At 40.0% G+C, this 27990-nt stretch overlaps 1 protein-coding gene across 2 annotated transcripts; it reads right to left on the bottom strand.

Moving 5' to 3' along the window:
* On the bottom strand, positions 1–25142 carry valopa (vertebrate ancient long opsin a). 2 transcript variants are annotated; one of them, XM_079688969.1, is made up of 5 exons: positions 25133–25142; positions 16090–16300; positions 9367–9484; positions 7501–7734; positions 1–3063 (listed from the first exon to the last, which is right to left on the bottom strand). In XM_079688969.1, exons 2-5 carry the CDS (start codon positions 16200–16202, stop codon positions 2836–2838), a joined length of 693 nt encoding a protein of 230 aa, XP_079545095.1. In that variant the 5' UTR covers positions 16203–16300; positions 25133–25142; the 3' UTR covers positions 1–2835. The 2 variants fall into 2 exon arrangements, with proteins under 2 accessions (XP_079545095.1, XP_079545094.1); XM_079688968.1 differs by lacking the exon at positions 25133–25142 and adding an exon at positions 19249–19956.
* Positions 25143–27990: the final 2848 nt, after the last annotated feature.

The raw sequence follows: 27990 nt of genomic DNA, 5'->3' as shown, positions 1-27990 counted from the left end.
TTTATTTTTGTTGACAATTAAGCATTTTATAATTGAATTAGTTGTGTATTTGGTTTATGCAAAAACAAATCAACCATAAAAAACGATGTAGGTTAAGATAGGAGTTGAGCTAGGATTTAGCAATAAAGCACAATGAGACACAATTTTTTTTTTCATTTACTTCGCAACAGCAATAGTAAATTGTGACAGACCTGTAAAATGTCATTTGAGTCATTGCTATAATCATCATAAATAGAGAACATCTGTGAGAACATTGGGAATATCTACTGGCAACACAAAATGTAGCCTACATTACTTCCCTCCTTGTTTGCAAGGAATTTGGATTGCCATTTATATACTGTATATATATATATATATATATATATATATATATATAAGAAGTTATATAAGAAGTTTTATATATATATATATATATATATATATAAAACTTCTTAAAGCTGCATTCATCAATTATTCTCCTAGTGGGCAAAGATAAGCCACAATAGACTAGCTGATGTACAGCGACCACCGATTACACTGGTTTACAGTGTAATCTTACACTTACAGATTACAAAACTGAGTTGTCTACTAATGCTAATGGTAGCCAGCTTTATCTGTGCACCTTTTGCTGCTAGAATAGTGGCATTCATTTGTTTATTTAAGATGTGTTAGCTGAATACAGCTAGAAGCTGCATACATGTGGTTGAAAAGATCTGTGAGACTGAACCATACAGTACAAAAAGTGTACAGTTGTGAAACAAAAATCATCAGTTTATCAGGAGCTAAAAGTGTACAACTGTATAGGGTGATAACTTTCATTTTTCAGCCACTTTTTCATTTCACAGAGAAATTTTGCCAATCAAATAAAACTGATCAATGCAGGTCAAGTTCCATAAAGTTCCAATAATATTTTTTTTTCATATTTAACAAGTTTCATTGCCGCTGAGTAGCCAGTCGTCCTCATGATGGTCTCATGTCAGTATGCTAACTGTATCAAGGCATCATGTCAAGTCATTTGGTACAGATACATTGGTTCTTAAAGAAATCAAAATCTTACATAAAACAAACTGGCAAAACATGATTGAAACACACTGAGTACATTTCAAACAGACAGCATAGAGAAAATACCAGTGTCTTGACAAATATAATAGTCAACAAACATGCACCACAAAGTAGAAGACATGTTAACACACTACAACGGTGAAGTGTTTATCTTTGCGATAGTATTTAGCTAATATATTGCTGTTAAACTTGCGATTATGATGGCAAGACTCATTGCCGTTGTTCATGGCTGCTCAGCTAAGCCACTCTTGTGCTAGGATATTTATTGGTACATTGTATCATCGCAGTGCCAATAGAGAGCATAATACAGGCAGTGAACTGCAATTTTTGTGTATGTACACCTGTGTGATGTATATACATATATAAATAATCTAGAAAATTGTTGATGGAATAATTGTTGGTTGCAGCTATAGCCTCACTTAGTGACCTATAAATAAAAATAGATATGGATGGATCAATAGAAGGGTGCAGACAGACAGCAAACAACCAAACTGTTTTGTTTGATGACACTTGTGTGTCTCTTTTAAGAACCAAATCCCATAATTTCCCAGCTATGAACTGTCTGTGAAATGTCCTCTTGACATTCAGAGGCTTTTATCTGGCCGGAAAAAAAGATTACGGTTTTGTACCAAATTTGATCTTCAATTAAAGGGAAATTTCACAGATGAAACAAATATCTGGGACACAATCAGGGTCGCGGCGCCCAGCAATTTAGTCTAATTATATAATTTAGATGAGATTACCTAAGGAAACAAGCTCTAGATGAGAGTGTAAGGAACTACCTGGAAGTGTGTGTGTGTGTGTGAAGTGTGTGTGTGTGTGTGTGTGTGTGTGTGTGTGTGTGTGTGTGTGTGTGTGTGTGTGTGTGTGTGTGTGTGTGTGTGTGTGTGTGTGGGGGTGTGTGTGTGTGTGTGTGTGTGTGTGTGTGTGTGTGTGTGTGTGTGTGTGTGTGTGTGTGTGTGTGTGTGTGTGTGTGTGTGTGTGTGTGTGTGTGTGTGTGTATGTTGATCCCCTTCATAAATGTATTGTTCTCTTATATCTACAATAGAGGCAACAGGAGATGTGAAGCTTTGAACCAAGCTCTAAACTGAAGTAAAAGTATCCACATTTAGAAGAGTGCTGCTCCGTCCTCTTGTCGTGCAGAGATGAGTGAAGATGCCAAGATGAGTATATAAAAACAACACTTTCTCTGCAGGCCCCATCACAGGGCTTCAAAGGAGAATGCAAGGACGAGATGAAAGGCTGGATGCACTGTGGTTTCTAAGAGCTGGCCAGCCCTCTACTTAAAGATGTCAAGGTTTGCGTGTTCAGCAGATTATTTTTATCATTGGGATATAACAGTTGAATCAAGTACCCTCTAATGTGGCAAACTAGCAGGTGTGCAAAGAGGTCAATAGAACATCTAAGATAGTTTTCAATAAGTGGACGGAGCATCTGGCAAGCAAATATTTACAAGATAGATGGCAGGTAAATCTCTGAGCATTTCTGCCTGTAGAGTTCCTTCTGGCCACCTCATTTAAAAATCAAAAACTGAATAATCGAAAAACATGCTAGTGTTTGGTATCCGTTCCGAATTGTAAGCAAACTTCTTTTTTTTAAAGTGCAAGAATCATCAACCGTGGAAACCCTTTAAGAGTTGACAATTGTTAATACTGCATCCTCCATCTCCCTAACATCTGAAAACAGTTCTGTCTTTGTCCCCGTTTTTAAATCACACTGAATCTAGATCACAGAAGTTATTATTATTAGTATGGATTTTGGGGTAGGAGAACACATATAGGTATGAGGGTTTCTCTACATTGGACACACTTTGTTCTCTGCGATCGGCAGCTGGACTAATGAGCCACAGTCGGTGGGAGAATCATCAGATCCGTTGCCCCCCACGGGGATGCGAGTTGCAATGGCCGACATTTCTCCTGTTTGACTTTCTGCAGTAATCCCAGGTCGCTCTGAGGTCGGGTTCAGGTGGCTGTCTGGGATAGTCCCTTTGCCACAGAAGAGCTGCATGAGGCACTTCCTGAACTGGACAGAAAACAAGAGAATTAGGAGCAATCAGCTAAGGTAATAATTTGCACTTACATTGTTTTAGGGGTTATGTTTACGTACATGAAACATGTCTGTAAAAGAATAATGCAAGATTTCGGGAAAAACTCTAATGACAAAACATTCAGATTATAGTTTAGCATAATTTGGAGGCAGGGGGAAAAGCTAGCCAGCATTGAGGTAGGAGGAAAGCTAGCTCTCTCTTGAAAATACAACTACCAACACTTACTCTAGGGATCAATTATTAAAAAACAGAAAAAATAAGAGATGGAAGTGGCAAGGCCTTTCAAAAGCTGTTCTTCACATAGCCCTTTTCAACCAGTCCTCACTAATAGCCCCAGAATCATTGGTTTCCACTTAGCTTTACATTTAAAACACTCATTGAGCGTTTTTCAGAGTGGACCTCACACCCTCATGCCCCAGGGAGAACTCGTGATTCCTGACCCTTAATGACCTGTCTAATTTAACACGCAAGCCTCCTAACTGCTCCCCTCAAATCAGTAATGCTTTCAAAGAGTGGCAGTAAAACCTCTGATCTCATGAAAAAAGCAACAATGTGTATGGCTTTGTTCACTCTGGGAGCTGTTAAACCGCTTACACCAAGCACTTCTGCTGGTGTGCTAGCCGTCCCCACCCCACGCCTCGTCACCATGGGTGCTCAGGCTTTTAGCTGCACTGCTCCCAGACTCTGGAACTCCCTCCCCTCGCACATCCGACAGTCAGACACAATCACCATATTCAAATCCCAATTAAGAACCCACCTGTTAAAATCTGCCTACTCACTGTAGTGCTCCCCATTATATGTTTCATTTGTGTCCACTTCATTGTCTCGTCCATGATTTCCTGTTTGTGTTTTTATCATGTTCTGTTGCCTATTAGCTTTTTATTTTTTAACAAATTGTACGGTGTCCTTGGGTGTCATGAAAGGCGCCTAAAATAAAATGTATTATTATTATTATTGTATAAATCCCACCAACATTGAAAGATATAGCTTTTAATACACTACCATTGAGGGAATATGGTCATTATATGTCACCCCAAAGGCAACAGGAATAACAGGAAACACACAATAATTTACTCTGCAACAGTTTAAAGCTGATTCTAGATTGTCACAGGAATGGCGACACCAGTTTCAATCATACCTATTATGCCTGCATTATTTACTTAATCACTGCTATGCTGACCACATCATCATACCTAAACAGCAGAATAGGTGGTTAGCGATGACTCCCAAATTGGCATATAACAGTTTGAGCTAAAATGGGAAAAGGGTAGCAGGATGGCAGTTTTAAACATGTGACCATTGTATTCTAAGTTTAGAATTGTTTTTACTTCGATAGGTTAGAATAGGATCAGGGTTTGGGCTTTAAAATAGTACGTTTGATACTTACTTTAGCACTTACTGTAGTCACGTAGAGTGTGACCTATTTACGTACAAACTTTTCTACTTTCTCCATTGATTCAGACATAACAACTACCGCCACTAGAGGTTTCTGTCTAACAAAAACATAGGTACGGGCCGTAATACGCTGCTTGAACAGTAATCTATATGCCTGTGGCTGTTTTTTCCGCGTTTTTTTGGGTGATGATAGCTTGGTAGCCCCCATTGTCGGGAATGTACTTTTGTTCTGGGCATGGGCAAGTGTGAGCTCAGATGATACTCAGAATGATACTCTGCAATTTTGTCCAAATCCTTTCCCGATGCAACCTTAAGTTGATCTTCATTTTTTTTTATCTTTGACTAAAGCATGAAAAGATTAAAAGAGAATGCTGGGGAAAAAGCTTTTACTACGAAAAATAGGCCAGCCGTCGTTAGCACAGCATATGAAATGTACAGCAGAGTGGCACAGTCTGTGGAAACATTGAATTAAACCTTGGGTTACTGTCGGGCACTACATTCCTGTGGGATCATGCACATACTGTTGATGCTGCAACCTGCTACTGGGTGAAAGTGATGAAAAATATTTGGTATCAATTCTGCCTTCACATGATACGCGATTTGCTCTCTGCTCACTGTGAGGCGGGCGCAGATCTAGTTAGTTTTGTTTCTATGGTTACCTCCTTTACTAGCTTGTGGCGGCTTATGCTGTTATCTAAATGGTTGTGCGAAGGAAGGTCAGCGCCAATCGATTTCAGAATTTAAATAATTTGGACTTTGAGCATAGCGATCAGCAACCATTTTTAGTAACATTTAATTTTTTTTGATTGAGGCAGAAAACTAAATATTGTACGATTAACTACGCAAAGAGTACAGAGTGCTTCTGTGATAACTTTTGATTTTGTGAAACATATCAAAGTACACAGGCATTGATGTTGTAAGGACATTATCCCATAGGTGTTCCACCGCCACGGTCATGGTGCATTTCTGCATTGCAGGTTTGGGATATTAATGGGACTGTAAATATTTCCGATTTCAGTTCTTTCACTTCCAAGCAGCTTTAATTATTGCAAAGCTACATAATAACAGTGCTCTTTTTTCTTGTGGTTGACCTGCATTCCAGCAATATGTCAGACATTTGTTACATGCTAGCTTACTTGCTTGATTACCTATATAATCTGAAAAATATGTGAGCGTGAAAATTCCAATGATGATCATGGCTATGTAATGCTAGGAGTTTCACAAACTCAACCTACGGCAGCGAGAAGATAATAAAGTACGCTTTCTCACATTTGACCATTCAAATTTCCCCTTCCACATCACAGCACTGTTTCCTATCTATCCAACCTTAGTGTTATGTAATGTGCGTTATGTGTCATTATGTGACCTTTTGACCTCCTAGAGATTCCAAGAGGCTGCCTCCCTAAGTATAAAATGCTGCTTAAGCAGCACCCGACATGCATTATGGGAATCCCTTGAGACTCTAGATGGCCTCACACTGGTATGTAACTCGGAACGGAGAGCGATGATGCAATCAAGCACTGGAAGTTGGCTGGCTTCAATAGGCACAATAAGTGTAGAAGAACAACAGTTTGGCTGAAGCTGCATAGGCGTCCTTATTAACATCCAGTCAATGTCTTATTGGAGACACTATATACGATGTTTGTCAACAGTGAGTGCAGACCAAAAGTAGGGCAATCTGATGGACATGTGGAATGCATTCATCTCCCTGAAAGGAATGTCTGTTCTAGACATTGTGCCAGGCACATATAGTAGGACTTCCATATCCCTATCTGAAAGTAGAACACTTTAAATTGGATGCTAGGCATAAATGGTGATGGAATGGACAGTTTTAATGTTGCGCTAGCTGGACTAAAATAAGCTATTAAAAACACAAAGACCTTTCATGTAGAATAAACCCTTGCAAAGACAATGGAGCCCTGTGAGAACATGGCAGGTTACATTTTTACATGAAAAGGTCGTACTAAAGAACTTCAGCTTCACATGAAGTTAAAATGTAGCTTCACATGATGATATAAAAAAAAAGGAGAGGCCAAAATGCAGTGTAGGGTAAAGAAAACCAATGTGACAAGAGTTAATTGGACACTGCATGCTCATGTTTACCGGAGATACTAAAAGAAGTAAAGTTGGTGAGTCCAGCTTTCCACGAGCAGTCAGCCCTTCGGGGCATCAGTGTTTTGCTGCAGGAGACAGTTCGGTCCATTTAAGGTGAAGAGGAGGATACAACTGTCCCACTCTGTTTATCCTGATAAATACAGCATTCACATAAAAGCCATAGACTCCTGAGACAGGGCCCTTGCATGCATTCTGAGTCCTGAAGTATTGTAAAACACACATCCTGGTGCCTTTCTAGGCATGTAACAGACATATATTTTTGCCAACAGAAAATATATTTTGTTTTAATAATGGGGTTTGCAGCAAACATGTTTTATGGCAGTAAGGACATTTAACATATATAAGGATATATTGTTTTGTTCCCAATAAAAATGTTTATTTTCTTCGTAAGAATGCATTTAGAGTCTAAAATAGATTACCTTGACATTTAAGAAGTATTTTCCAATTAAAAGCCTTATAAGATATACCCAGGTCAATCTTGTGAGAAGGTGGTTCTATTTTCCATGCTTCATAAAACCCAATGTGTCTCGCTTACACTAGGAAGGAGCTAGACAGCACCATGTAAATGCCATGAAGAACTGCAAGCCTCACAAGCATACCATAGGTGGCTAATGTATTTTTTAACAGAGCCACGCATTGACAATTGTACTCTCTGGATTTCATGTTTCATTTATTCATACACCATGCATTATTGAGAGACAACAGAAAAAACAACAGAAAAAGACGTCTCAGTATTCTGCAGCAGCTTTCATCTACTACACACTCCACTAGGGAAAGAGGAATGGATTTTCCCTTTACATTGCTTATGGACACTGCGAAAAATACTCAAATAAACCAAGCAAACATGATCGAAATGTCAGAGTTAAGTAGTATTTGTTTCTGACATTTCAACTCTCAGTTACCTGTTTGTTCATAAAGACATAGATGACTGGATTGTAGACAGCAGCTGTCTTGGAAAAGAAGGCAGGGATGGCAGCCATCCTGGGGTCAATATGGATGGTTGGACACGCTGTGACCAGGATGGAGAAGGCTGCGTACGGCGTCCAGCCCACCATGAAGGCCACGATCATCATCACCACCATGCGGGTCACCTGCCTCTCAGGCTTCCTGGCAGTGGCCAGACGACCATGAGACACCTGGGGGAACAGAACCACGAGAGGCTATATGTCACTGTCACCATTTATTCATATTTAATGATATGGAGTCCAGTATTTTGTTGTGGGAGTAATCTCTGGCGCAACTATGTGCTTTCATGGAATTTCGCAATGTATCAAATTGATATCATCACATTGTAGGCTCCTGATGACGCAATATACAGAACCCCTGGGTTCTGCGCTGCAAAAAGAAGGAATGCTTCAGCTATTTTATTACGATTTCAACAGGACCATACCAACAGTAATCGCCTGTCGGAGGTCTGTATAAATAGTGTTCATTTTCCAAAACTAAAATAAAAGCTCCACAGGGAACTATGAATTTGGCTTTAAAATGTTTTTCTGCGCAGCTTGATTGTTACTGAAGACAGGCTTTATTAACCTTTACAGCTTCTTAATGTACTGTGAGTGCATTTACAGAAAGTAACAACAAATGTGCAGCTGCCAATGAAATGGGAATTTGCTCATTTTTAGTGCAACCTTTTATGAAATAGTTGTGATGTCAAACTTAAAAGCTCTTAAGTGTTGCCCCTTTATGCATGAACAATGAAAATGTAAGTCATTCTAGTGTAAGGGTTGGAGTTGAAAACAAACATTTCAAATGTGTCTCTTTATAGAGTAACAAATATCATCTGCAGCTTTATTTCAAAGCCAGTGTATTCACATTGAACATGGGGGTAAACATGCTGTGAAGAGAGGAGGACTGGCCAACATTAACTTATATTTCTAGGGTTAAAGGGGCCCTGTTTAGCTTTTGGGGGTGTTCCCTGTAGTGTGTAATATACATTTTTGATCATGTCAATGGTCTGCAAAGCAGAAATCCAGAGGGAGTCTCTCAATCACAACAGAGCCGGCCAGTTGACCAATTAGAGGAGAATGCAGAAGAATCTCTTTTCCAGTGTAGGGAGTAACGCTCTACAAAGAATAATACATCTCCCCATCGACTTACATTGGGAAAGTGTAAATTAGCGTCTCATATTTTTTTCAGCTTAATTATCTACCAGTACAAACATCTTTATAGCCCTTATTTAAATCCATTGGGCCTTAAAGTTGTAAAATACAGTAGCTACATCTTGGACCACTGATCAACTCTCAATGAAAAGAGCCTCCCCTCCAACGATGTATCCAGTTATCTTAATTAATCCATGGTGAAAAGAGGTGCTGCAGCACAGGCATATGAGACAAATAAAGAGCTTTTTGAACATTAAAGCATGGAGACATTTCACACTAGAGGCACAAAACACAAATGTGAACCTGAACATTTGCATAATAGGGCCCCTTTAAAAGCAGTCTACTGTAATTTCAATGTAGACTTTATGATTATAGTCCACTCTTAAGCACACTACTGGAGGCTGATTTCTTCCACGCTCCCCTCTGGTCTCTGCTGCTGACTTCAATTCTTCAGGCAATCACATTTTCAAACTAAAGCAATTTACCTGAATATACCCTATGGCACTTATTTGGTAATATTAGCATAATTAAGCAACCAATGTGTCAATTGGTTTATAATTTGACAATTTGAATGCATTTTACAAAAGACCTCAATATGAATGAAAGTCTGAGCAGCATTTATAAACTAATGATTTCCATTTGTGTCGTGTTAGAACTCATACAGACCTTCTTGAGCTTCCGCAGGAGCTTTCCATAGCAGAAGAATATAACTCCAAGAGGAAGAATGAAGCAGGTGGCGAAGAAAGTGATGATGTAGCTGTGATCTATCATGTTGGTGGAATACCTTTGCAGAGATGGAGAATAAAGATGTTAACATTCAGATTGTGCTTCAGATATCAGTCAACAAATAGTTACATGTAGTGAATAGAGTAACGATTATTCAATTTATAGATTAGTCAATAGCCAATTAAATAATCTAGAAAATCGTTGATGGAATAATTGTTGGTTGCAGCTATAGCCTCACTTAGTGACCTATAAATAAAAATAGATATGGATGGATCAATAGAAGGGTGCAGACAGACAGAAAACAACCAAACTGTTTGTTTGACAACACTTTGTGTCTCTTTTAAGAACCAAATCCCATAATTTCCCAGTTATGAGCTGTCTGTGAAAATAGTTTGACATTCAGAGGCTTTTATCTGTCTGGAAAAAAAGATTACAGTTTTGCACCTAATTTGATCTTCAATTGAAAGGGACATTTCAAAGATGAAACAAATATCTGGGACACAATTAGGGTGCCCAGCAATTTAGTCTAATTATGTAATTGACATGAGATTACCTACGGAAACAAGCTCTAGATGAAAGTGTAAGGAACTACCTGAAAATGTGTGTGTGTGTGTGTGTGTGTGTGTGTGTGTGTGTGTGTGTGTGTGTGTGTGTGTGTGTGTGTGTGTGTGTGTGTGTGTGTGTGTGTGTGCGCGCGTGTGTGTGTGTGTGTGTGTGTGTGTGTGTGTGTGTGTGTTTGTGTGTGTGTGTCAGTGTGTGTGTGTGTGTGTGTGTGTGTGTGTGTGTGTGTGTGTGTGTGTGTGTGTGTGTGTGTGTGTGTGTGTGTGTGTGTGTGTGTGTGTGTGTGTGTTTTGTGTGCCTCCATCTTAGTCATCGTAGAACCAGGGAAGTGTGGCCTGCACATGTTTGTGATGGATGGATTCACACCTCAGACCTCATGAATTTATTATCTGTCCAAATAACAAACAAAATAATTCAGGCACGTGGCCAGGGCCATGTTGTGGTTAAAAGACAATTTGTCAGGTATAACTGCACAAAATAATCCTGAATATTCAGGAAACTTGCCAATAATTAGGGGCAGTGGTGTAAAGTAAAGAGAATGTAATCAATCCTACTTAGGTACAATTTGAGAGAGTTGTACTTTACTTGAGCATTTAAATGTTTTGCTACTTTGTACTTCTACCCCACTTCAATTCAGAGGTAAATGGTGTACTTCTACTCCACTTCATGTACTTAATACCTTTAGTTACTTTACAGATGTGGATGAATGATGTGAAATATAATCAGGTCTTAAATCGGACTTTAGTTCCACCTGGAGTAAATTCACAAGCTACCCTGCAGTATACAAAGTCATTCAAACTAGCTGCACCTTTACCAGCTTTGAGAACACTTTAATGCATCAATAATTGTATCCTGAGATAAAAAGATGAGCATAAACGAGGCTTTTGGAATACATCAGGCTGTGCATGTGGCCGCAATTAGTACCTCGAACACCTGTTAGGTGTCTCGCTCCTGCTGTTTACAAGATGTTTTCTGACACATGCAGCATGCAGTCAGGGTGGAGCAGGTCATCTATGTGATGGGGGTTTCCTTATGTGATCTGTTAATTGCTTCATCTGAGAAATGGGTTCCTCACTGAACTTGAGGAGACTCTGAGCCCTCTATATTCACATCTTTGATCAATGCACCTAAATAAAATTATTCAGATAGCACCCTGAGCTCAAATCCAACCTGTGTCTTGACTTTTCCCATAAGACTCTTTCACACAGTTTCAGATAATACATCTGTCGCAGTATGATAGATATGAGCCACAGGGCAGGTGGAAAGACAATCTGTCTCTCCTTGTGTGTCAGGTGTGTGGTCAGAAAGATAATTAATAAAGGGTTATGTATGGGGTAAGATTACGTGGAACCTTAGCAAAAGGTTAAAATCTGGTTTGGTTAAAAGAGTCTCAAGATGAAGCTTGTGGAGCGGATTAGGAGTTTGTTTGTTCATATTTTTCTACTAAGAATTGGTCAAATGTTGTGTATCGTAAAGGTGTCACTTGTATTGGGGAACCCACAGAGAATGGTCATCCAACACTGTAGTTACCCCCTGTTTTATGGTAGTTTCAGCCTCTTTTACGTTCTTATTGTAATGTTACAGGCTCAAATCCACTTAGATATGAGCTGATCAACCCCAAAACATCTACCGTTCAAGCTGGGATAAATCTATCTGTAATTGGCTAATGTGCTCATTGGATGGTCCACCTCTAAAATATGGAGTCGCTCAGTAGCTGCAGAGAGACAGCGGTGGGAAACTGAGTATGGGGTTGCGGTCGGATAATCCAAAAATCAGCTCCTAAATTCTAACCCTATCGTCTATTCCCTGACCTCTGAGTGAAACGTCACGGGGTTAAGGGATAGTGGATAGGAGAATTCAAAAGGACTTAGGAGAAGAGACTGCAGTACTTTAGAGAATCCGACTGCACTTTCACTATCCGGCGTGTTTATGATGCGCCAGCTGACGTCCTGAATGTGCGTCTGCTGCTGTGGTGAAACTATGAAAACTACAGTTTTCTATACAACGGACTACATGATGTATAATAAGAAGGAGGGACTATTGTAAACTCATCTAGACTCTGCACCGTGCTCTGATGCTGTTGTTTTATGCTTTATGAACGTGGACAACAGAGAAACATATTCTTCATGACCAAAGTTGGAATTGAAATAAAAAAGGAAAGTGAAACTTATGCTCGTCAACCTCTCCCTCCGGTCCACATTAATATAAATGATCCCAAAGATTATATGAACTATGAAAAGATCTTAAAATAAATACAAATGTATTTATTATAAACGTTAGTCCTTAACATATATCACTGTGTATATCACCATTCAAACATCTTTTAAAAGTTGAACAAACCCCACACAGCTCAGTAAAGACAGTGAAATGTTGACTTTATTTGATCATTTCAGTAAAAACTAATGCTCATATTTCTCTTTTTGATTATAGTACTGATGAACGTTCAAAACAAAGCACTTTGGCAACTTACCACATACGTTTTAAAATGCTTAATAAGCACCGTAACTTTCATGATATAATTTCTCAGTCATAATCAGTTGTTTCCGTGAACGGCCGACTGTTGTGTGACGGCAAATGCCGCGGCTGCAAGGCATTGTGGGGCAGCATTTTCTCCTCTCCTTTCTTCAAGGGAGGTCCAGTGGTTCCTAAGCTAAAGGAGGCTATAAAGGAAGTTTGAAACCTCCTTTCCTATCATCTAGAGAACGGCACTTATCATGGCTGCCACTGAGGCACTTCCGGGTCATTTCAGTTCGTTAGGAAGGTTCCTAAGCTAAATGGACTATTCGACTTCAGCCTGGATCTATGAGTGCAACCACTGCAAGATGAGGTGGAAGCAAGCTAGCTCAAAGCTAAGCTAACGTAGCTAAGACCAGCCCACTACACCAGTGCTTTTTCTTCTTTTTTTTAAGCGGCCCCCCTCCCCACTTTTGGCAGCACCCCCTGAGCAAAATGACTTCCCGCGGCTATGTGCGGCGGGCTTCAAACACGTTCCCCTCCACTGGTTTCAACCAAGCACTAAATTAGATGTTTTCCAACCAAATACGGTTGAACTGACAGTTCCCCATATTAATTTGTAAGTAGATTCGAAGATACATGAGTTTCTGACTGCCGCAAGCTGAAGCTTGGTTGCTAGGTTACTAGCTGGGTGTTCTCCAATAAGGGGCCGGGGGAAACAAAGTTAGTGATTACTGGTTCCATGTTGATTTAATTCAATACAAATTGTTGGGGGGAACTGAAAGGCTATTACCATACTGGTTACTTTGCAGCCCGGACATTTCCCCCAAAACACATTTAGACGCTATCGCAACACAGAAGTACCTTTCAAATCTGATCATTTTTAAGACCTTCTAAATCATATTTAAGACCTTTCATCTTTTTTTGGTCATATTTAAGACCTTTTTAAGGCCTTACATTCAGATTATCAAATGTAAGACTTTTCAAGACCCCGCGGGAACCCTGAGGAGACTAAATACGAACATTATATGCAGACACAGACGTGGTTCAGAAACACAGAAATATTAGAAAACATACCCTTAAGGCAAAACATCTAGTTTGATGGATGCTGTCAAAACTCAACTACAATAATGTGTGTGTGTGTGCGTGTGCGTGTGCATGTGCGTGTGCGTGTGCGTGTGTGTGTGTGTGTGTGTGTGTGTGTGTGTGTGTGTGTGTGTGTGTGTGTGTTTAGCACAGGCCCATAGTGTCTGTCCCCGGCTGTTTGAAGAGCAAGCATGGGAAACAAAAGACAGCATTTACCTCTTTGCATCCAGCTAGTCACACACACAGTTACAATCACACTCCCTGTAATTGACATAATTAATAGATAGTTTAGCTTCTCACCATCATTTGCTGTGGCCCACTGATGTTAACGATCGTAACTGAAAGGCTGCCTGTCAAACGTAAACATTCAGCCACGTGACTCGCAAACTCTCATGAGAGTTTTACACAAGACGGATCCTTTCTAGCCATAACCCTGCACCGGGCGCTGACATTGGCGCCCGGTGATCATCAGATTTGACGACGCTGATTGGCTGAAATTATGTTTCGGAGCCATAGCTTACAGATAGCAACAGTCAGCTGCTAGTGGCTGCTGCTGCACTGGTTGAGGGCTCCTCTCTTAGCGCCCAGACGAGAGAGGGTAATGATACACGGTCAAGGCCAGGCAGGAAACATGTGACTTATCAGTAACTTTAGACATCGTAACACCATTATAAACGAGATTTTATTGTAGATTATACATTTTACTGATACCAATTATATAATATTTACCTTGTTCATTAAAAATTTTAATTACATTTTTTTTTTTTAATTGAAAATATTTAAAAAATATATATATATTTTTTTTATTTTAATTTGTAATGTGGGAAGAGGTGGGGCGGCGCCCCTACCGGCCGCCACTGGTAAACAGACTGTGGTCAAGCCAGCCCCCACTTCGGAAAACACAGTCAAGCCAGCCCACACGTTGTATTGCGGTGCGTGAATATCCTATGCATTACGGTAGAGGCCTGGAAAAACTGCCTTCAAAATAAAAGCGCTTATTCGGTCAATAACAAATATACCTAAAAAACACACCAAACATATTCATATATAGGCTACTGGAGCTTAAATTAAGAAATATGTACTATATAATGTGATCAATAATAATTTAAAACAAACTACGTATAACTACCACATTATAACTGAGTGAATGTAAAATGTAAGTAGGCTTATACAGTTATGAAGACATATCTGACATTTCCACTGGGTGACTATTTAAAATGTATGCTGTTTAAAATCTCAAATTAGATCTATTGTCCATCTTTATTTTGATTATTATTTAATGGAAACCCTCCATAATGAAAGAGTCATTCGAAGTAAATGACATACTTATTTCACTTCACTAGACCCCATCTAGTCAATCATAGAAAATCAGGACAATCTGATGTAGAATTCCATAATATAAAATACTTTTGAAATCTCATATATGGGCTATCGTCCTTCTGTTTTTATACAAGAATAAATAAAAAACTATCCGGTATCAAATACTTATTTCACTTCAGGGTGATAGCAGGACACCCAATCTAATCACTCAGAGAGAATCTGGACAATCTGATGTACAGTTTCAAAATAAAAGACCTTTGAAGTGTCATATATTAGCTATCGTCGTTCAAATGTTCGAATTAGCCTCCATTGAACATCTGGTCACCTTATGCTACAGGCCGCAAGACAGTGCACCTACAACTACAATAAGCATGTTAATGTTAATCTAATACAGAGTGAATGTAAAATGTAAGTAGGCTTATACAGTTATGAAGACATATCTGACATTTCCACTGGGTGACTATTTAAAATGTATGCTGTTTAAAATCTCAAATTAGATCTATTGTCCATCTTTATTTTGATTATTATTTAATGGAAACCCTCCATAATGAAAGAGTCATTCGAAGTAAATGACATACTTATTTCACTTCACTAGACCCCATCTAGTCAATCATAGAAAATCAGGACAATCTGATGTAGAATTCCATAATATAAAATACTTTTGAAATCTCATATATGGGCTATCGTCCTTCTGTTTTTATACAAGAATAAATAAAAAACTATCCGGTATCAAATACTTATTTCACTTCAGGGTGATAGCAGGACACCCAATCTAATCACTCAGAGAGAATCTGGACAATCTGATGTACAGTTTCAAAATAAAAGACCTTTGAAGTGTCATATATTAGCTATCGTCGTTCAAATGTTCGAATTAGCCTCCATTGAACATCTGGTCACCTTATGCTACAGGCCGCAAGACAGTGCACCTACAACTACAATAAGCATGTTAATGTTAATCTAATACAGCGCCCACCCCCACGCCCACCCCCCCCCCCCCCCCCCCCGCCACCCCACCCCCCCCCCCCCCCCCCACCCCCACCGCGGTGATTTTGAATGCTCCCGATTTCTCAGGTCTCAAGGTTGGCAAGTTTGCTGATGTGTTCTGTAAAATAATGTTTGAAAAGTCATACAACAACACGTAAAACGTCTATGATGTGGGTTAGGGGAGATTTAGGAGAATTGACACTTTACTACAGTAATACAGCAGCTGTTTACAGAGATGATAAAATGCTAATTGCTCACCAGTCAGGCTCACACGTGGTTCCGATCTTGCTGATAGTGTATCTGTTCCAGCCCAGCACGGGAGGGAAGGTGCAGAGGAAGGAGAAGGTCCAGACAAACAGCAGCCCCAGCATGGCGTGCTTCCCTTGCAGACGGATGTTACCCAGAGGCCGGCAGATCACGAAGAACCGTTCGAAGGACAGAACGGAGAGGGACCACAGGGCCACGATCCCTGAAGAAACAGGAGAGGTCAGTGCTCAGCAGCCACAATCACAAACCATCTGATCTGTTTGCTACAGTTATAAGCATCACAATATTAGAGCGTGTGTATCAGTTTTCACGATACTTGAGTTTCAATTTCCTATGATCTGCCTTCTGGGTTGGGATGTAATCTGTTATACTGCCCAAGCCTGTCTGTCTTTTGTTTTATTTAAAACATGTTTTTATTTTCTGTGGCCTTTTTAGTTTTTTCCACACCAAATAGTTTTGTATCTGTTTTCTTATAAATCTGAACATTTAAGTGTGTTTTATTTAAGCTGCTTTTATAAAGCACTTTTATCACATGGATTTTTTAAATTATCTATAAATAATAATAATTTCCTAATTTCTTATATGTTATCTCACTTCTCCACTGTACTATGCAGAGTGGTGGTACTGCTAATAGTTTAAGGATCCTTAGTGGGGCTATTATGCTGCCTCCTAATGGGCTAAAAAAAAGAAGACCCTAATTACAGCAATAAGTCATTCTCACAGACCCGTTAATTATATATCTCTCCATCCTCCGGTATTCCTAGTGTCTGGAATGGAGAGGACCAAGTAGAGAGACCAGGTTGTCCAATTCTGTCAAAGATGCTTTAACAAGTGTGGGCAGCATCTCAACCCTGTTGGGTTTGGGAATCAGTGCCATCGGTTCAAATCCCGGGAAGAATAAAAATGTGAGTCCAAATCCTCCATTAAGAAATTAAATAGACTCTGCAGGGGTTCACTAATACCATTAACACCACAACTTGAATGTTGTTTTTGTAGCTTTGTGGTCAAAAGAACCTCAAGAGAGTACTTTCCCTGAAAAACATCCATTGTGTCAAGTTCTATTCACAGGGTGTGCATGGATACAACAAACAAAACATACATAACAAATACTTTCATCTTGAATATTAATAAGGGCATTTATCCTGCTAATTCCTTCACATATACATGTATCCCCCTACACACACTTCTACGCATAGGTGATAACAATGCAACCCAGCTGTCAATCACTGAAACTGCTGTCAAGAATGAAATTGAAGTGGCTTTCCACCCGAAGCCCCTTGAAGATGTAACGCTTCACTTCAGTGGACTATTGATTAACTTCCTCAATGATCATTTATCACGTCAGATGGTTCTTTTAGTGTCAGCATCTCATCCTACAGACAGAATATGGTTTAATGTTGATAGGCAGAGCGCTCCTTTCCCTGTATTATTCATTTTTTAATCACTTAATCAAGCTTTTTTTAATCTGTAATTAAGTGCATCGTTACACCCAACACACCAGGATCCAAGAATGAGATCATATTGTGATTAGATCATATATCGAGATATCCCGATACACAATTATGTTGTATACATTGATTGTAAAAATCACATACTAAGTTGAATATCCATCTATAAAGAATGTGCAGTATTTTCTTCATTTATTCAGCTTTATTGTTCAACTGCATATACCCAATAACTCTATTTTGCACAAAAAATCCAAATATTGTCTTTCAGTACAACTACGTTTGCAGCTAAAGCTATTACTGAATGTTATATCTTTTTTGAAACTGCTAAATATATACATTTTTAGTTATACAATTACCTATTGATGGTAAGGCTTTGGACAGGTACACATTCAAATGGTCAAGACAATGACATATTATTATTATTGTCTTGACGAGTTTGTTAGTGGCAATGTGCAAAGTCTTTCCCCGACGATATTAATTCAAATAACAAAACCCAATGTAATAAAGACCCGGCAAAAATCAATTTGTGATATTGTCACTCATTACATTGTATATTTTCATATTCAAAGGACCACAATCATAATATCTGAATATTCATCTTACATTCAGATTTTTCTGATGATTACAAATGTGGCAGTTTGACAGTCGGTAATAAACACATCCGTGTCTTCCTATTCTATCAGACGTCGTCCTAAAATAGGATTTCACAAACCATATTAAATAAGGGCGCCTTTGTCAAAGGAACCAAGTATTCTCTTTTCTCTTGATTTAATGTACCACTTACCAGACGCAAGATCCCACTTTGAGAACCTGTAACCTTTCGAACTGAGCTTCAGTGGAGAAACACAAATCCACTGTCTAACATTAATGGTCACGTGCTCGTAACCTTTATGACAAGTCATGCACTGTGTATGTTAAGGTTCTGAGCATGGCTTTGAATCTAGCCTTACAGACTCACAATGCGCCTTTTTAACTAAAAGTCTGTTGTATGCATGCTTAAAAAATATCATGAAGGTTTTAAAAAATCTACACCATGAGCTCATACAATATCACAACTGCTTATAATAAGATGTGTACACATTATCAATCAATCAATCAATCAATGTTTATTTATATAACCCAATATCACAAATGTTACATTTGTCTCAGTGGACTTCACAGTTTGTACAGAATATCAGTATGACAATACGACACCCTCTGTCCTTAGAACCTCACATTAATGTCCACAATCCTTCCCCTTGTGCTGTCATAATCCCCCTTAATGCAGATAACACTTGCAAAGCGGCATTATGGAGGTGGAGATTTAAAGAAGCAGTATAGGCTACTAGTAAGAATATATTGTAAAATAAATAAATCCATATTTATGTTTGTTCTGCTCCACTAAGTAGAATATTATTAAGTCAAGGCGTACTCATTTCATGAATCTGAGCAAAGTTACTGACATTCTGGACTGATCCTCACTCAGTCAACTTTTTTTATTTTATTTGGCAACAGCTGTAATGGTAATGATTTGTCACTTTCACTTTACCTCCATGTCAGATGCCCTAATTTGTGAGCAGTTGTTGAAGCCACCACAGATGGATGTGCCATGGAGCTGTTTTACACATATTTGAATACATTTAAAAACAGCTAATCACTGATTCAAACAGTTACGAGAGTTTTACAAGGCAGATCTACCATTAAAAAAAAAAAAAAAACTTACCAAAATATGTAACCGCAAACCCTTCCAAGACACAAGCCCACTTCCCAAGGAAGAAATAACCCTTGGCGTTTGTCAGGAAACTTATTACTCCACCGATGAGCGACACCAGAAAGTCCGCGATGGCGAGGTTGACTATGATATAGTTGAGGGGCTTTCTCAGCTGTTTGTACTTGAACGTTACAAACATGACTATGAAGTTCTCGCTCAGAGAGAGCGAGGTGACCACGAACATGAGCACGGCCAGGACGGTGAAGTTCCAGGGCGCGATGCCCCGGACGGGCGCGTTAAAGGGGTCATCCACCGTGGAGAGCTCAGCCGCCACTGTGTAGGACACCGCGTTCACTGACAGAATCAGAGTATCCATTGTCCATGCCCAAGGTGGAGGCTACTTGCTTGGTGACCCTTTAACAGAGAGAGAGAGGGGGGGGGGGGGGGGGGGGGGGAGTCCTGTTTGTGTTCTTTTTCCTCACAACTTCATGTGGAGTCGCAGTAGCCTGCGTTAAACTCGCTGGTGTGGAGCATCACACACGCCCTGGGACTCTTCTTCGACAAAGTTTTAGAGTTGCACACATTGGAGCTGCACACATTGGAGCACGAGTGAGAGAAGTCCTGCGTGAAGCTGTTCGGAAGCGTGTCTGTGTGTGAAGGCGGAGTAGTGACGGTGTTTCCAGAGGCGGTGTCAGTCAGCAAGTGCATGAAGGACCGATCAGCGGCATGATGGAGCTCTTATATAGGCGGCTCGCGCATCACCGCTGCCCTCGCGCTGATGCCACGCGTCCACTTCACGTGCGCTTCTTGTGCGCGCTGCGGAGACAGATGACAACAAAGTCTCCGAGCCTCCCGCTGCACCCGTTACAATCCCGGAGAGAGACATCTACATCCTCCAAAGGTGATAGAAGTAATTTGTTGTTGGACAGTTAGATCTTATTTTTGGAGAACTTTCATATTCATGGTAACGGATGGGCTGACTCCAAACCGAAGAATTAAAACAATGTTGCTAATCAAAACTAATTGTGTAATTAGCAAATATGTGAATCTCTGTAATATATGAAACTGTATTTAAATGAGTTTGTTTCACTTGATTATTTTATGTCATGTGTCAACCTTTTTTGTATGTTTGTATGATGCTCATATGTATAACACCCCTTGTATTTTGATACAAACGTGTGCAATGTGTGCAATATGTGCAAGCCGTTAATAACTGCAATACAGGTGCATCCCAATAAATTAGAATATCGTGGAAAAGTTAATTTATTTCATTAGTTCAATTCTAAAAGTGAAACTCATATATTATATGGATTCATTACACACAAAGTGAAATATTGAAAGGCTTTATCTGTTTTAATCTTGATGAAAACCCAAAAATCAGTATCTCAATTTTTTTTGAATATTACATAAAACCAATAAAAAAAAAAAAGAATTTTTAATGCAGAAATGTCGGCCTTCTGAAAAGTATGTTCATGTGTTTTCACTCAGTACTTGGTTGGGCCTCCTTTTGCATGAATTACTGCATCAATGCGGCGTGGCATGGAGGCGATCAGCCTGTGGCACTGCTTAGGTGTTATGGAAGCTCAGGTTGCTTTGATAGCGGCCTTCAGCTCGTCTGCATTGTTGGGTCTCGTGTCTCTCATCTTCCTTTTACAATACCCCTGTATATATATGTATGTCTGTATGTATGGTTTTATGTCTGTATATATGTATGCAGGGGCGGATCTAAAAAAATATGCATGGGGTGGCAGGAGAATTTCAGGGGTGGCATCCCCTGGCAGAAGTATATGCTGATTTAGTCGCAGTCATATCAATTAATGTTAACTTGGAAAGCCACAATATTAATATTTTAACTAAATAACATTTGGTGACACTATTGTGGCACATCAGTAAAGCCGTAAATATAAATATATAAGGTGGCAAGCTTAATTTAATGAATTTTAACTGAACAATAACTGAATGAGTTTGTCTCACTCTTAGACCAGCATGGTTACCAAATCTATGCAGACTGCTGCAATAAGTACGTTAATTAACTGCCTCATCGATGTGTGTCTGTATGAATATGATATTATTAAAAATCATATACTTCCTATCGGCTGTCAATCGATGTTATGATTCACATATTATGATAATCATATGTTATTATTAAATAAACCATATTTTTTGGAGGAGTTAATGATGAATGTTCCTCAAGATGCTTGCTCACCCTCCTTCAAATTTGAAAGACAAGTAATTACTATCATACATCAAAAGATTCAAAGGAACAGTTCAGCGCCCCACAACTTCATTGCAAACAGTTACAACCTTGACTTTACATCAGAAAGAACAAACATTAAGGAAGTGACTAACTGCATCAGTTAGGGTTAAAAAACTTGTATTCAGCTAAAACATATACATCGCTGCAGTTATTATCCAGTGGAAAGCCCTTACCTACTGGCCTAGTTAAATCAAAGTGGTTACTTTTGTTTGGCTGGGTAGTGTAGTTTTACACACTGTCTTATTTGACTTTCTCTGGATTTAAAACAGTTTTTTGGGAGCAGAGCCCCACAAAAAATATATATATTCACACACGTAAGGTCATCATCTTAACAGTTTATTATACTCATCGAGTCATCCATGAGCAGAGCATCAAGTTGGCATGCCTATTACAGCTAAATGAGGCGATTACCATCGTGTTCAGCAAAACACCTACCAAACTTATTAAGATTTAAAGCTATGGTGCATTTTGTTTCAATGCTGAGTACAGCCTGAAGAACATATCGAGGATTAAAAAACTAATGTCACAACAGGACTTAGAAAAGCTTGTCCATGCTTTTATCTTTACTCGACTACTGCAATAGTGTATTCACAGGGCTGACAAAAAAATCCATCAGAAAGCTGCAGCTGATTCAGAACGCTGCTGCACGTGTCCTCACTAACACTAAAAGAGTGGATCACATCAGTCCGGTTCTGAAGTCTTTAAATTTGCTTCCAGTTGACCAAAGAATTTCTTTTAAAGTAGCTACTATTGCTAGTTTTTAAATCATTACATGGTTTAGGACCAAAGTATATTGTTGAACTCCTACATAATTACGAGCCATCAAGGTGCCTCAGATCTTCTGGGACGGGTCTGCTATCGGTTCCGAGAGTGAAAACAAAAAATGGAGAGACACCATTTAGCTATTATGCCCCGACACTCTGGAACAAACTACCCAAATCATGCACGTCCGCAGAAACGCTTACTAGTTTTAAATCGAGACTAAAAACATATCTCTTTGGCTGCTTTTAATTGAGATGCTCATATTCAAACTACAGTAGGCCTATGCCTTTTAAACGTATTGTATACCTGTGGTGTTTATTTCTATTATTTATTATCTTTGCTTTGTAATGCCTGTTATAAAATGCCATTATATGTGTTTTTACTGTATTTATCCTAAAAAGTCTTTTAATTTGTTTTGTAAAGCACTTTGAATTGTCGCATACAGAAAAGTGCTATATAAATAAACTTGCCTTGCCTTGTCTTACCTTACAGCCAAACTTGACAGGCTCTTCTCTGTCATTGTAGACCGCAAACACCTCATTCCTTCCGTCTACTTGGATCCAAAATGCTTATCGTTTTGCGCTGTTCCCCCGTTCAAATGAAATAGCCGCCAATCATATTTCCAGGCTCGCGCCAGGGGCGGGAGAGGGGTTATAAGGCTCACGTCTTGTGCTGCATTCATTTGCACTCGGACATTCGAGATTTTCTCTCATAAATGTCCGATGAGCAACAAGCTTTCTTTCAAAACAAAGCTGCCAACTGGGGTGGCAGCTGGGGTGGCAAGTCATTTTTCTGCGGTGGCAGCTGCCACCCCGTGCCACCCCGTAGAACCGCCACTGTATGTATGTATATGTACAGATGAGCCTAAGGGCTAATAGCTCATCTTCAGTCTGCTGATGTTTGCTATTGCCATTTCTGTGGTGGCAAAGTAAAAAAGAAAAGAAAAAAGATAACAATTAAGGATAAGTGTGTGCTTTTTCAGCTCTCGACCTCGGTCACAGCCTTCTCTCCATTCTTTGCGCAAATGTCTTCTTCCTGAGCAGGGTTCGAGTTATAAACTGAGCTCTATGGGGGTCTTTAAAAGTTGAATGGATCTATCTGGTGCACTTTGAGAGCAAAGTTAGGGACTAAATCTATGGATACATCTCTCAACAACACCCATGTGAAACAGTACTGTTTAGAACAGACTTACTTCTTTATGCACATGTCACACTTGGGTCCTGCTTTGCTGTTGCTTTCTTTTACTTCACCAGAGTCAGTTTGAGATATCAATCAGCTTTTATTCTGCAAACCATGGAATAGACACACAGATCCACAGTTTAGCCCAGGGATGCAAACACACGTATGGTGAAAAAAGAGAGAACTATTGGAAGCAGAAAAAAAACAGCGTAATATACCATCTGACAAAGGCCTGCGCTATAATGCTTCAATTAACTGGCTATTCTTTATAATATACTCAGATCAATAGGAGACAGAGATGTTAAGTTATAAATCAAGGGGTTTTATTATTATTTACAGCAGGGGTGGGGAACCTTTTTCCTTTCAATTTTTACAACATCCTCCGAGGGCCGTACAAATTATTGAACTGCTTAAAAAAACTAAAATCACAGCCCATTAATTTGGCCTTTCACGCTGTGCAAAGAAAAAGCTACCTCTTAATCCAGATATTTTACCATGACTCGCGCATGCACGCACGCACGTGCATGGTTGTGGCAGAAAGATATGGACACAAGATGTGTGCAAATGTATTAAGTATCCTATCCATGTGAACATGATTTAAGTGGGGGGGACTTTACCTTCTCTATTGGGGTCCGGGGGCATGCTCCCCCAGGAAGATTTTTTTTTAAATATTGAAGTTAAAAGCATCAATCTGGTGCACTTTGAGAGCAACCTGAAGAGATCTATGGATACATCTCAACACCCATATGAAACAGAACTGTAAGCCGATTCTTCTTTTTGGATATTTTACAAATCACTCCCCTTTTAAACTCTATTCTTGTTATTTTTAACAACTTTTTTGTTACTGTCATATTGTATTTTATACCTGTTTTTCATTTAGACTATAATGTCTCATTAATAACTATAATGATCATATCAAGGTGTGCCTTAACCTCACTGAGCTGAGGTTATTTGAGCCTCTCAGGAGAGAGCTCTCTTCCACCTGGTTGTAGAAAAGCTCTTTAAATTCGTTAGCATAGCTAGCTAACCAGATGCTAATAACAACCGATCGCCACTGTGCTTACAACTAAAGACAGCCACGCAAACACTGCGGTGTGTACGGCTCCTTATGGGTACTGCAATATTTGAAGTGCTGGAGCGGCGTTCCGGTGCTCTCCGTCAGCACTCTAGTCTACACTCCTTTCCGACGAGACATATACCACGTGAAGACACGTTACGCTCGTGTTGTGTTCAAAGAATCTGCCCTTGGCCAGGAAAAACAGGCACTCGCTTGTTTAATTATTTTGCGGTCTAGATTTCTTCTTCTTTTCCGTTAGTCGGACTGAAGGACGGGCGGACGGCCCCCCCCCCCCACCCCCAAAACGAAAACTCTTCGGTTCTCCGCGAATTACACAAGTCACCCAAATCAGCATTAAAAAAGCGGGAGGCGCCGAAAAGCGACTAATTTGCATCACTGTTAGCCATAGTACAGTGAGATGTTGCTCCAAAGCTAAGAATCCTCTAACACTGTCACAGTGATCGTATAGTGGTATCATTTGTTTAGAGAAAAAGGATTCTAAATACAAACATAAAGAAACCCAATAACATTTAGTACAAACATAAATCAATTTAGTTTGTAATTGTGACAATAAAGATTAATCAAATTACTTAGATGAACAGTATTCAATAAAAACATTTAACAACTCAAAATAAACATACCTGCAAACCATGGAATTAACACACAGATCCACAGTTTAGCCACAGTATAGTGAGATGTTGCTCTACAAAGGAAAGTTTCACATCAGTGACGTAAATGCCACATGTACTCCACGACGTTAGCGGCTAACTAGTTAGCTGAAAAACGGCTCACTCTCAGTTTATATACAATTCTTTGAAAAAGTGATACACTACGGAATCTAAAGACATTTAGCTAAACATAAAATATAACCAATAAATGCAGATAGATTATACACAGAATAGTACACGTAGATCACAATTATTATTATATTTACAACTGAGTGAACAGAGCAAAAACTCACCCAAAGCTAAGAATCCTCTAACACTGACGGATTCCCAAAATGCACCACATTCAGCGCAACACTAGCTTCCGGCTGCGGCTTTTCAAAATAAAAATAAAATTACAAAACTATGGCTGTAGTCCCAGTTTAACAGGATTTAATAAAACAAACATTCATTATTTACACTGTTACATACACCCCCCTTAAATTCTGTTAAACTCCAGGCAAATACTGAACATCATCAAGACAAGAGGGTAAGAAAAAGAAGAAAAAAATATATTTGTGATGGCTGTTCGAGGTGAAACAAAATCAAAGAAACAAATTACAGTCGATACAAAATCCTCCCATAAGGAGTGAAAAAGGATAGGGAGGTACCAGGCCCAATACTTTTCTCAGACCAGCAGAAGATGCCATTTACACCTTCAAAGCATCTCATCTAAGGCAACACACATAGCATACCCACAAATCTACAAACGCATACAAATACTACTCGGATATATCCCATAAAAAACTGGTAGAATATCCTGACTGCTTAAACCTCAAATATCTTATGGAAGAATGCAACAACTGAACTAGTAACAGATGAGGTATCTTCAACCTTCTGTGCTGCCATCTCATATGTCAACTTTTTAGGAGGTTTGACATGCCTCCCACATCTAGTAGTGACTGAACCACCACAGCTCGCATGAACACTATGAGGTTGCGTGCAAATAGCATTGGTTTCATCAACAACTTCTGTGTAAGTTAAACGAGAAACACCAACTGAGTCTGGGTCAGTCAAGTCAGCAGCACTCACAGGGTCTGGGTCAGGTGGTAGAGTCACACTGTCAGGGTCGGTTGGTAGATTCACACTGTCAGGGTCTGAGTCAGATGAGTGAGCATCAATGGCAGGGACTGAGTCAGGTGAGTGAGCATCACTGGCAGGGACTGGGTCAGGTGAGTCAGCATCACTGGCAGGGACTGGGTCAGGTGAGTTCATGAGCCAGTCCACAGTGCGATCGTAGCCATCTTCATTGTCCACATGCAAAGAGACTTGACCACTTCCACATTCCTCCTCCTCATTATCTGAGTTGACAAACGAGGCAGGAGTTTCAACCTCGTCCATGAAAAGAAAGTCAACCGGAGAAGCAGGTTCCGATGCACAACTCTCTCTTTTCCAGATTGGGCATCTCTTATCCTGTACACGTTAATCCCAGCCCTCACTGACACAACATCATAGGGCGTAGAAACCCACTTGTCAGCAAGCTTTCTTTTGCCCCTCTCACCACGGTTGGCCAACAAAACTCCATCACCCACACCCAGCGGAGAACCCTTGACTTTGCGGTTGTAAAGCCGAGCATGACGGGCTTGCTCATTAAGGCTGTGATTTTGAGAAATCCTTGCAGCTTCACACAAGTCCTGTCTCAACTGAGAGACAAACTCATTATGGCTGACCACTCTTTCATCCTGAAGCCCATGCTGGAACACAATGTCAATAGGGAGACGTGGCACCCGGCCAAACATGAGGTAAAAAGGGGCAAAGCCGGTTGTCTCATGCACTGTGCAGTTGTAGCAAAAGGTCAGCGTCTGCAACACCCGGGGCCACCTGGCTTTCATTGTTGGGGGAAGGGTTCTCAACATATTCCCCAGCGTCCTGTTATAGCGTTCTGTCACGCCATTACCCATGGGGTGGTAAGGTGTGGTGTGTGACTTTTGCACCCCCGCAACCTCCAAAAGGTCCTTAATCAGTCTGCTCTCAAAGTTGGCACCCTGATCTGAATGGATTCTCTTGGGGAAGCCATATACACAGAAGAAATCATTCCATAACCAGCAAGCAACATGTTTTGCAGACTGACTCCGACAGGGGAAAGTATGTACCATTTTTGAGAAATGGTCAGTGACAACCAATACATCAACTGCCTTCTTGTCACCAAGTTCAGCTGTCCAAAAGTCAATGCACACCAGTTCCATAGGTTCGGATGTCTGAATGCTTTCCAGAGGCGCCCGGGCTTCGGGTACAAGTGTTTTACCAACAACACATCTCTCACATCGCACATGGTCATTTATGTCTCTTTCCATGCCAGTCCAAAAAAAACTTTCCCAAGCAAGGGACAATGTTCTCGTACGGCCCTGATGACCAGCATTGTTGTGGAGGCCAAGGAGAATCTGAGGCTTGAGATCATCCGGCACAATGAACTGGAAAAGCTTTTTTTTCAGTCGATGGCATGTTCTCATTCTGTACAGAATTCCATTGTGGACTTTAAGCTTTCTCCAGGAGTTTTCTGACGCCGCCTGGTTCAGATGTTGCCTCGCGTCTGGTAGCTTTCCTCTTTTGATGCATATAGAACAGGACCCTGCTTATGGTCTTGTCTTGCTCCTGGAGATTCAAAAGCTGGCTCTGAGGAATAGGAGTGGAAGAGTCTTCCTCAGGCAACTGTGGCAGTGATAAGTTAGCACTGGGTAGGCCACGATCACCATGAGCCCTCAATGCAGCTGACAATTCTTCTGAGCTGATGGAACTTCCCACAAGCTGGTGAACAGGCCCAGCACCAAGGTCAGATGACGTTGACCGGGTGCCTT

Source organism: Notothenia rossii, assembly GCF_949606895.1.
Source record: "Notothenia rossii genome assembly, chromosome: 6".
NCBI lineage: Eukaryota > Metazoa > Chordata > Actinopteri > Perciformes > Nototheniidae > Notothenia > Notothenia rossii.
This window is presented reverse-complemented; position numbering and strand designations above follow the sequence as displayed.

What these genes read in the sequence shown, in the direction of transcription:
- valopa (XM_079688968.1), bottom strand. Translation starts at nt 19,612, where the DNA reads ATGGATACTCTGATTCTGTCAGTGAACGCGGTGTCCTACACAGTGGCG. An exon ending in GTTTGCGGTTACATATTTTG is followed by an intron (nt 16,301 to 19,248) that starts GTAAGTTTTTTT and finishes CTGTTTCTTCAG; the next exon opens with GGATCGTGGCCCTGTGGTCC. An exon ending in TCCTGCGGAAGCTCAAGAAG is followed by an intron (nt 7,735 to 9,366) that starts GTCTGTATGAGT and finishes CTGTTCCCCCAG; the next exon opens with GTGTCTCATGGTCGTCTGGC.